This window comes from Coregonus clupeaformis, unplaced genomic scaffold (assembly GCF_020615455.1).
Source record: "Coregonus clupeaformis isolate EN_2021a unplaced genomic scaffold, ASM2061545v1 scaf0107, whole genome shotgun sequence".
Taxonomy (NCBI): domain Eukaryota; kingdom Metazoa; phylum Chordata; class Actinopteri; order Salmoniformes; family Salmonidae; genus Coregonus; species Coregonus clupeaformis.
In genome coordinates this window covers 606676-618189 of record NW_025533562.1, presented here as the reverse complement: position 1 = coordinate 618189, position 11514 = coordinate 606676, and the positions used below count along the sequence as shown (strand labels likewise).

At 43.6% G+C, this 11514-nt stretch overlaps 1 protein-coding gene across 2 annotated transcripts; it reads right to left on the bottom strand.

The window, feature by feature from the left end:
• Nucleotides 1-712: 712 nt before the first annotated feature.
• On the bottom strand, nucleotides 713-10983 carry LOC123483400 (GTP-binding protein 2-like). 2 transcript variants are annotated; one of them, XM_045213380.1, is made up of 12 exons: nucleotides 10370-10983; nucleotides 9839-9865; nucleotides 9475-9659; nucleotides 9153-9264; nucleotides 8613-8810; nucleotides 8176-8350; nucleotides 7556-7775; nucleotides 6371-6506; nucleotides 5953-6011; nucleotides 4265-4436; nucleotides 3512-3676; nucleotides 713-2840 (listed from the first exon to the last, which is right to left on the bottom strand). In XM_045213380.1, exons 1-12 carry the CDS (start codon nucleotides 10586-10588, stop codon nucleotides 2640-2642), a joined length of 1869 nt encoding a protein of 622 aa, XP_045069315.1. In that variant the 5' UTR covers nucleotides 10589-10983; the 3' UTR covers nucleotides 713-2639. The 2 variants fall into 2 exon arrangements, with proteins under 2 accessions (XP_045069315.1, XP_045069316.1); XM_045213381.1 differs by lacking the exon at nucleotides 10370-10983 and adding an exon at nucleotides 10202-10343.
• Nucleotides 10984-11514: the final 531 nt, after the last annotated feature.

Here is an 11514-nt window from a genome sequence, read left to right as displayed (position 1 = left end):
CAATTTAATCCATTTTAAATTCAAGCTGTAACACAACAATGTTGAAAAAGTCAAGGGGTATGAACACGTTCTGAAGGCACTGTAGCTCCACCTACATTTGAAGCTCTGTAATGTTGTGGTAGTGTTACTTTCATTTTTCCTATGAATGTTTATTTTTCAACGTTTTTGTAGAACATTTTGTGTGTGTGAGTTCTGTACGTAGCCTTGCATGCTGTGCTATGAAGTGCTAATAATGAATGTTGAATGCACAAGCTTCAAGGGCCTCGCTCAACATCACCTCCTAATCCAATGCTTCATATGGACCAGACAGAATATGACCAGCATTTTATGGTTACACGTTATAACTTTCATGATTAAGCATTATAAATGCTTTTTAATCCTTTATTATAAATGCCTAATAATTTCAATGTAAATAATGAAATAGTCATATTAATAGTATGACCCTTTATAAATAGTTAATGTTTAGCCTATTCATGAAAGTCATAAAAGTGTAAACATATTTTATTAATGGAACTGAGTAATTTAAACCAGTGACATTTCAAAACTTTGCTTTCAGCTAAGCTGCAAAATTCACATTAAATGTGTTCTGTGAACAATCTGTGTTGACCATCCAGCCAAATAAGTTCAGCTCTTAAGTCAATAAAAAGATGCTAAAATATTTGTCGTCTTTTGATGTTTCTATGGGGACAAAAGTGTCCATGAAATAAAGAAGTCACGATAAAACATGTTTAATATTATTTACACAACCTTGATGCAATGCATACACATACTGCAAACTTGCCACTTGTCTCAACTGAAGAAGCTAATAATTATATTTTATATATAATCTAAAAGAAAAGCGCTCTGCATGCTTTCTGTACTACATGTGTATAATTCTTATGACCGTAAACATATAAGATACTGTAAAGATCAGCTGTTACTTGAATAAACGGCATCCATCAGTGGTCACCAAGACCTCAATACGCATCAACACCATGATAAATTGAATCCGGTGTTTCACTACTGCACACCTTCCAGCTCTCCCGGACTAGGTTCGGTACCCTCTGGCCTACACAAACATGCAGAAGCTATTCCAAAAATACAAAGTGCAAAATCGACAACTGACTACAATTTTAGTGCTTCAAAATAGTATTTAGAAGTTAATGTACAGTACATTCAATGCTTTAGTTATGATTGCACACAACCTCGTAAAGAATAGGGATAAAGTCAAGAGTTCAATAAATATTTGTCATTTAGGAGTCCATTTAACATGCAGACTCTACACATGGGTATCTAGCTGCACAAAGCTGCCTTGTCCACAGACTAGCCTGAATCTATGACATCATTGGGTTCAATGGGTTGACATAACAGGGTTACAAAAGCGGCGTCGCTGCTATGAAAAACATCTCATCACTTAAAATACTTGCCCCTGCATTTCTTTAAGAACGGGTTTGCAATGCAACCGTCACTTGACTACGCCGAGCGTATTGACTCTGCTCATTCTCAAACCTCACACATTATTGCTGCCCTACACAGACTTAGTTGAATTTCACATTTAGAAAATTAGCATGGCAGCATTTACGGTTGGTGCTAGTGCCACTTATTTGCGTCACCAAAATGGGCGGCACGTGGTCTACCTTTCCTTAATACTAATCAAGACGAATGAAGTGCAGAGAGTAAACCACGTCATCTTTTAGAAAAAGGATGGAAGGAAACTTGCATTCAAAAGCATGGTAAAATACTTTTTCCTTTTGCAGACAGGACGCCCACTGGTCCACTCCCTTGCTTTCCCCATGCTTTTGAAAGCAATGCTAACTGATACAACCTGTTTACACTAGCATTGCTACATGCGCCAAAAATGCTAGCCATTCTTGACGTTGCTAAATGGGGCCGAGTTTGTGCCCTGGCACTACACAGCTGATTCAAATAAACAAAGCTTGATGATGAGTTGGTTAATTGAATCAGCTGTGTAATGCTAGGGGCGAAAACTAAAACGTGCACCCGGGGGGGCCCCAGGACCGAGTTTGGGAAACCCTGCCTTAGGTAAATCGACAATGAGCTAAAACGTTTAAAACTATCCCTTTAAACCTCCGAAGGATGGGTATACTGAGTATGTTCCACATTGTCCAGTCCAAGTAAAACGGGGAGAGCATGCATTTGATCTATTGTATCTGTTTGGAAATTACCCTCTGGTGTTTGGAGCCAGAGAGGGATGGGAATGGTTCCTTCAAGCAATGCACAGCAGATTAGATGAAAGCTTAGCCTGCCTTCCAAGAGGTCACCCGGCTTCGATTTAAGACGCCGAGCTTTGCCGTGCGGCTGAACCCACCCTCATCAAACCCACACTCGCCGAGCTTTGCCGTGCGGCTGAACCCACACTCATCAAACCCACACTCGCCGCTCCAGAATCCACCACTGAGAAGGATCAAGGGTTTCAATGGGGCTTCACATCTCTACATGGCACGAAGGGCAGATGAGGAAAGTACAGTACAAACACACTTAGATACACACAAATGGGGATTAAAATACCAGTGTGTGGTTCAATACCAATCTACTGGGATGACGTCCGGCGCCGGCAGTTCACACAAACTTACTCTGAGGGGGGAGGCATGTTCAGGAGAGCTTATCATTTCCTCTCCTTCCCTCCTTTTTCCTCCTCTCTATTTCTCTACCTCCCTCTGGTTCTGGTCGTGGATCTGGTTCTGGTCATGGTTGTGTGAGTTGGGCAGGAGGCTGGTGACGTGGCCGATGCCCTTGGTCACGCCCTCCCTAAAGAGCAGCTTGGCGCCCATGCGGAGGTACTCCGGGTGTTTGATGAAGCGGAAGCAGACCACGGCCCTCTCGCCTGTGCGCAGCTCCTCCTGGTGGTGAAAACAGGGAAGTGTTGACACGTAAAGCAGCAGGGCCACAATCAGTACGCAGACGTTGTGGAACGTTGCAGATAGAAATGGCATGGATAGAGCTGACCTGATTCCTCTTCCTCTACATGGCAGAGTGGCATGTTTGTTCTATATAATCAAATCTCTATCTGAACGTTGCACAAAGTTGTGTCCTACTGAATGCGGCCCATATTGAGGCACTGCTGTGTTAAGGCGGTGCTTAATGTTGTTTCATTTGACCTTGTACAAATTTGGCTGAATAATACAATGTATGAAAGACGCTGTACGAATAAAACTTATAATTTATCAACTTAAATAATAAAACATATTTAAAAAAATAAAAAATAGTGTATACTTACGCAATATGGCACGAGTGGGTGTTGTATATGGCCAGTATATCACGGCTAAGGGCTGTTCTTATGCACGACGCAACACAGAGTGCCTGGATACAGCCCTTAGCCGTGGTATATTGGCCATATACCACAAACCCCCGAGGTGCCTTATTGCTATTATAAACTGGTTACTGAGGTAATTAGAACAGTAAAGAAGTAGTTTTGCATCATACCAGTGGTATATTGTCTGATATACCAGGGCTTTCAGTCAATCAGCATTCAGGACTTCTAACTACCCAGTTTATAATGATTATTACTAACCTTTCCATGCAGGCACTCCACGGTGGCCGTCTGTCTTACATTCCCCACGTGCACGGTCACTTGGAAGCCCCGACGGAATGTTTTGGCGTGGAAGAGAAGGACGATGGCCGCCTCAAACTGCCAGCAGATGGTGGGGTTCATCTTCGGGCTGACCATCACCATACCCTATTCAACACACACACACACCAATAAGTATTTGGGAGATGGGAAAGGAACAACCATTGTGGGACTGATTTTATAACAACAGTAGACTACATTTTTACTACATATGACTTGTGAGTTGTTTGTGCATGTATGTGTGTATTATATTGTGTTATGAGTGTGCATGGACATTGTGTCAGATTGTTCAAGGACAAAAGTATGTTTTTCACTGATAGCTATCCATTTTTGAATAACTTTATTTATAGAATACATTAATTTTTTCCATGAGGGAACTTCTTGTCTGGAGTGCTTCAAAAATAAACAAACATTAAAACGTAGTAGGCTACACAGACCTGCTACCTATGCTTGAGGTTTCACATGTAACACACAAAACAGAGGACAGATGACAGTATCATAACCATGAGCAGTTTGTGCAGTCGTCCTGTTTCAAAATGTGACCCTGCAACGTTCAGTCATATTAAGGGATGTGATTGGCAGAACATAGAACATGGGAGGGGAAACTACGATATCTTCTAGATAAATAAATAAAAGTCATGAAAATTCACATCTGGGCACATGCGGTGCGGTTGTGTTGTGGCTGAACCCTCTGACCTTGCGGAGCAGCGAGCGGTCAAAGTTGCCCAGGGCCAGTGTGGCGGCTTGGCCGGCTCTCAGCACCCTGCATGCCGAGCGGTTCCTATGGATGCTGCCCACCTTCAGCCTCAGGAAACGGCCCTCGTCCGTAGGACCAACCACCAGCCTCTCCCCCTCGCGACACACCCCACTGTCCGCGGGACAATGGGAGGAAAAACATATGCCATGTCAAGGTGGAACTCTCCAGGTCAAATCATTTGGAGCAGCACTTCAGGGTTACACCGTTTGCAGTACATTGACCTCTATTGGTTTTTGATTAGCTAAAAGCTTAACTGAGCAAATCCTCTGAAAGTATCTTACAAAAAAAGTTTAACAAAGTCACCTATAGGATGTGAACATGATGCGCGGAAAATGCTAATATCGATACCATGACTTGAATGGAATTTGTGCCACAAATGCTAAAACGTTAGCACGTAAGTCTGTAGCCATGAAGTGCTTTCAAAGGCTGGTCATGGCTCACATCAACACCACCCAGAAACCCTAAACCCACTCCAATTTGCATACCGCCCCAACAGATCCACAGATGATGCAATCTCTATTGCACTCCACACTGCCCTTTCCCACCTGGACAAAAGGAACACCTACGTGAGAATGCTATTCATTGACTACAGCTCAGCGTTCAATACCATAGTGCCCTCAAAGCTCATCACTAAGCTGGGACTAAACACCTCCCTCTGCAACTGGATCCTGGACTTCCTGACGAGCCGCCCCCAGGTGGTAAGGGTAGGTAACAACACATCTGCCACGCTGATCCTCAACACGGGGGCCCCTCATGGGTGCGTGCTCAGTCTCCTCCTGTACTCCCTGTTCACGCATGACTGCATGGCCAAGCACGACTCCAACGCCATCATTAAGTTTGCCGACGACACAACAGTGGTAGGCCTGATCACCAACAACGATGAGACAGCCTATAGGGAGGAGGTCAGAGACCTGGCAGTGTGGTGCCAGGATAACAAACTCTGCCTCAACGTGATCAAGACCAAGTATATGATTGTGGACTACAGGAAAAGGAGGACCGAGCACGCCCCCATTCTCATCGACGGGGCTGTAGTGGAGTATGTTGAGAGCTTCAAGTTCCTTGGTGTCCACATCACCAACAAACTATGATGGTCCAAACACACCAAGACAGTCGTAAAGAAGGTACGACAAAGCCTATTCCCCCTCAGGAGACTGAAAAGATTTGGCATGGGTCCTCAGATCCTCAAAATGCTCTACTGCTGCACCATCGAGAGCATCCTGACTGGTTGCATCACCTCATGGTATGGCAACTGCTTGGCCTCCGACCGCAAGGCACTACAGAGGGTAGTGCATACGGCCCAGTACATCACTGGGGCCAAGCTTCCTGCCATCCAGGACCTCTATACCAGGCGGTTTCAGAGGAAGGCCCTAAAAATTGCCAAAGACTCCAGCCACCCTAGTCATAGACTGTTCTCTCTGCTACTGCACGGCAAGCGGTACCGGAGCGCCAAGTCTAGGTCCAAAAGGCTTCTTAACAGCTTCTACCCCCAAGCCATAAGACTCCTGAATAGCTATGACCCCCACCCCATTTTCATTTTGTAATTTGGGTGAACAATCCCTAGAACAGTTCTAAATCAATCCATTATCATTCCATTCATGAGTATCAATATGACGTATGGCCAACTGACCTGTAGAGAGTTCCTCCCACCACTGTCCCCACATCTGGCACTGTATAGATCTCATCTACCTATATTCACAAGCAGAGGAATGAGGAAGTATATTTTGCAAGCATTGATACAGAATAAGGGTGTGAATCTGAATGTGTGAAAGTGCATGTTCACATCTCGTATGTATGCAATGTATGTGTGGGTGTATGTTTTGTTATGCGTGTGCATGAATGCATGTATGCGTTTGGATGGGTGTAGTGTGTTGGTAAAGTGTACGTGTGTGTAATATTTGTGAGTTGTTTGTGCACAAATGTGTGTGTATGTGTATTATTGTGCGAGTTGTGAGTGTGCATGGACCCACACAATGTCCATGCACACACATCATTCACACAATAATTGTATACGTTAATGTGCGTGCGTGCATACGCAGGTGACCTACCTGGAACTCAGTGAGTTGCTGCATGAGCTCCTCCTGCTCCTTGCTGTTGCTGAGAGGAGGCAGGATGTTGAAGAAGACCTTAAGCAGGTCCAGACTCTCTCCAGACACGCTGGACAGGGTGAAGATGGGTGTGATGCTACGGCAGAAAGGGACACACCAGTGTTGCACTCTCAAGCACAGACTATACATGTAGCTAAAGTTGGCATGAGGTGACTTTTACGACCAGTATATAACCTAACCATGACATCACAAACGTTGTTGTAATTATGTAATTTCGTGTAAAGAAATTGGCTTGGGTGATCAGAACATTATTGTCTGGATGTCAAGAAGTGGTTTTCTGGTTGAGGAGACATATCGGATAACCAGATTACAACCAGGTAAAGACATGTTTTTCATGACTACATCAAGAAGTCATAAAGATGTCATATTTTGGATGTTATCTGGTCAGATTACTAAATAACAACCAGATAGACATATTTTAATGGTTGCTCAAAAGATGTCTAAAAAAACGTCTCATCTGGTTATCTGACTTCCATAAAAATCAGTTTACACATGGGAAGATTGCGTCATTATGATGCCCCATGCCTAATTCTGCCCACTAAGTTAGTTAGTCCCTTGATGTTTAAATGAGACAAGGTCAAACAACTAGGTCAAACAACTAGGGCTGGGAATTGCCAGGGACCTCACAATACGACATTATTACAATACTTTGGTGCCGATACGATATGTATTGCGATTCTCACGATTCTATATGTATTGCGATTTGATACTGCGATTTTATTGTGATTCGATGTTCCAAACATATTGCTCACCATATGTCTGCTGCAGAGGGACAAGAGAGAGCCATGAGAAAACAGGTTTGATCAGTCATGGAAATAAAAAAGTGCTGAAAACAAATTGGCTCCATATTTAAAAAGAAGATGGAGAACAAGCTACGAAGGAAAAATACTGGAGTTTTAGTGCAGCTATCGCAAAATTAATATTGTGATATTGTCAAAACGATATGCTATATCGTTAAAAATAATATCCCAATATGTAACTGTATTGATTTTTTCCCCCACCAATACAAACAACATTGCCGTACATGCTTGCTAAGTCAATTCCCTTCTAGTCACCCTGGACTAAGGCTTATGTGGTGTATAGTTGGGGTTCTGAATCTCAATTCCAGTTTCCTTCTAGGTCTACCTGGAGGACTGAGCGAACTGCTGGGCAGCTGTGACAGCGTCGTCCGGGCTGGCCACCACCATCGGCACCTTGTTACAGCCGGGCAGCTTGAGGACATGCTCCAGCTGGCGTACTGTGCGTTCCACCGTGCCCTTGGCGCACAGGTCCACCTTGCTGACCACGATAAAGATGGGCACCTTAAGTGCCATGGCCAGGCCTAGGTGCTCCCGGGTGGTGCCAGCTAAGGGGGAGAAAATAGTATATGATTGGGTCAGTGGTAGGGTTGCAAAACTCCCAGTAATTTACAAAAGTTACCAGACTTTTGGTAATTAACTGATTATTTTGGAAATCTATGGAAACTTTGGTAATTTATACTTGAGTAACAAAAAAAAAGAAATGGTGTCCATGTTGTCCATGAATTTCTAGTAAATAGACCATATGGTTCATTAAAGATGAATGGAAAAACATCTAATAAACAATGACCTCATCTGCAATTAACGCCCTCTATGTAACCCTAGTCAGTGGTCACATAAGTAGTCAAACGCACATCACTTTTCATAGCTTGCTGGGCCAAACAAATCTTGTAGAAGTTACCAGGGCCCGCACAATCTACAATGTTATAGCTATATGATCAGGCTTACCTATGCCTGTGTTGGCGCTGACCACCAGCATGGCGAAGTCTGGGCAGTAGCTGGTGAGGCCAAAGATGGTGGTCTTCAGGTACTTGTGGTGGCCGGCCAGGTCAATGAAGGTGATCATTTTAGAAGAGCTCTCGCAAATCTCTTCGGCTGTACGGGAGTCACTGTAGTTCACCACCTTCAAAAGCCACATGAGAGGAAGTTCAATTCACTTGTGCGTTGTTACGCTGTTTTTATGGGTTAGTCACAAATAGAAGATGTTCAAAACATTTGCGAACTGTTACATAGTTTGTGTTATTACACGTTTTTGTTATATCAGTGTCGTTTTTGAGGACAACGTTTTTTATTTAATTTTTATAGTCTTTGCTCAAAGGAGAGGAAAACGAATGTGTTTATCCTTCCTTCCTCTATCTTGTCACCTATAAGACGCTGTTACCCACCTCCCCTTTGCTATTGAAGCCCAAAATCTCAAAGCTGATGCTGGATGTCCTGCCCGTTTGGATTTCGTGAAGGTGCCTGAAGAGGTTGAGGCGTGCCCGGCCTCGCCCGTTGTCCAGCTCGCCTTGCGTCAGCACGCCCAACAGTGTGGATTTCCCGGAGTCCACGTTTCCCAGCACCGCCACACGCAGGTCCAAGAACTGCTCTCATACACACACAAATTACAGCAGATCGGCGTGGCAGAAACCCTTCATTGTATGTACAGCTTACCATTGAGCATTTATATAATTGAGTGCAAAACAAATGGTAGAGGTAGGACATCTGACTTTTTTTAAGGAGAGTGGAGAGTCACTCTCCTTTCGCATTTTAATGCTTTATTGACAGACAGGAAAGAAACAATGGGAGATAGGTGAGGAGGAGACACAGTGAGAAGGGAATTTAACCACAGTCTTCGGTGGGGGGGGGGTCGCATATATGCATGGAGCCAGGACCACTGGACCACGTCTCAGCACACAGTCAGCCCCTCTGCTGTTTAATCTCACCTGTTGGTCGTCTGGAACTTTTCGGACAAGAACCTCTGCGATTTTCCGGCAGCTTCTGTCCGAGTCGTAATCCACCTCTCTTTCTCGTAGAAGTGTGATGTCAGCACCAACCCTAGTGAGGCAGTGATAGCACATTTATCACCAACACCCACCAAACTGTAGTGCAACTGGTAAATACAGCAACAATGGCAAACTGTCAAATTAGACATTTATAAAGTAGTTTCTTCAAAAATCTATGGGTATAATTGAAATGACCATTGAGCAGAAGAAAGTATCCCAGATTGTGCCTTTGGTGACGTTTGCAAACGAGCTAGTGACATACTTCTCTGCCATCCTCCGTAGGGTCTTCAGCGAGGCTTTCATGTCTCCCTCTGACAGTCCGACAAGCAGGCCATTGTCTTCCACCCCAATCTGATACACCGCCTCACCCCGTCCCTCTTGAAGACGCCATTTTAACTGGGTGGCCAGGTGCTCAAAGCGGTATTGTGTGGGGTTCACCAACTTCAGCTGCAGTGAAGATAGAGCACGGGACAGCACTTCACTACCAAGAAGTGCCCAACAAGTGAACCACGTGTTTGAGAGCGTGCATGCCTATACATCGATGGGTTTTGTCTTTTGTCTTTTGATTACTAGCTACAGGTGAAATGGAAGATGACATGCAAAAATAAAGAACTGTATACTAGTACCTTATATTCAATGTTTCCCTCTTCAGCCTGAGAGAAACAGAGGGAAGGACATGTTTTAAAAAGGTGTGCCTGTACTGCAATTTGTATTTTGACAGACAAGCACAACCCACTGTTGACTAATGTACTTCTTAATAAAAACTACCCACACCACAGCAAGCTATCAGTACAATATTTTACATCTATGCACCACCAGGGAAACAATGTATCTTGCAACATCATCATGAAGCTGCCAAGCTGCTCTCTTGCAGCTAGTCACAACATTGATTGTAATGTGAGAAAGCCAGCTGTTGTTGTTGTCAACAAACAAACAAATGTCCATTCCCTGCTTATAACAACGTTACATATGGCCAAAAAGTTTCTTACCATCGAAAAAGCTCAGACGACAGCATCTGCCAGATGCTAGCTAAAATAATGTCAGAATTTGTAAATAGCTAGGCTCTGGCTAGCCTAGCATTGGATAATTTTGCTAGCTAGCCAACTAACATGAACTTGATAGCAAGCTGCAGCTAGCTACAGTAGCTAGCCATTTACCTCCGGTGGTAAATATGGTGGTGTTCTGTTGGTCTTCGTCTTTTTACTCCTCCGTCTCTTTCTTCTTTTCCCTTTTTTAGAACGCGTTTTTTTGGACGTCATCCTTCTCCCGTTACCTGAACTGGGTCCTTGCAAATTTGATCTAACGTTAGGCAAATTTGATCTAACGTTAGCGGTTGTACCAACGACACCGGTCCCGCCTGATATTCGCGAATCCATCACGAGAATTAACTAGCTAACGCTAACCCACACTGTTTTTGTCAGTAAGAATTTAACAGACGTCTGCAAATGAAAAAATACACATACATATGGGCTCAGAGTGGGTAGCTAACGCAATCGGCCCAACGGAGGCTGGTCTTCTCTCCATCTCTTGCCTTCTACTAGCGCAAAGTCAGGGTTCTCCAACTGGCGTCCCGCGGCCCGATTTTTTTAGTTGATTTATATTATTTATATTACACGTTTTATATTATTAGTATTATTGTTATTTTTTTATTATTCTTGAACATAAAATACTAAAAACACCAAGAAATCAGCTCCAAGTGATTTTAATTTTGGAAATCTGTTCCCAAGTATTATCACACATTAGAGAGAGACTTGATCTCAAACAAATGTAAGCAAGGTTTGTAATTATTATATTTTTTGTCAAATATTATATCTGTTTGAGCTTCTTGCGGTCAATTTGTAGTCTTCAAATTATTTGTAATTATGTTCTGGCTCACGACCATCAAGAAAAATTCGGCCTGCTGCTGAATCTAGTTGATGATCCCTGCGGACTGTAAAAAGAGTGACGCTCATGTCTCGAGCGAGCCTCCAACGCTAGTTTCCGTGTGACCTGTGGTCTTCCTCTGTCAGGGTTTCCACTAGTTACCAGAGCCACAAAGTTAAAAAAGGTTAGCAGTGTGTTTAAGGTTAGGTTTAAAATCATGTTTTAAGAATATAAATTGTAGAAATATGTGGGGTTTATGACTTTGTGGCTGTGGTAACTAGTGACGACCGGGAGGAAGGACCTCACCGATCGCTTCCTGACCAAGGGGGCAGATCAAAGATACTTTTTGAGGAGATGGGAAACCCCGATTGTGTACTTTGCCATGCTACGTCAATGGGTTGCGCGGTGCATTCTGGGAGATTCTGGGACAAGGAGCGCT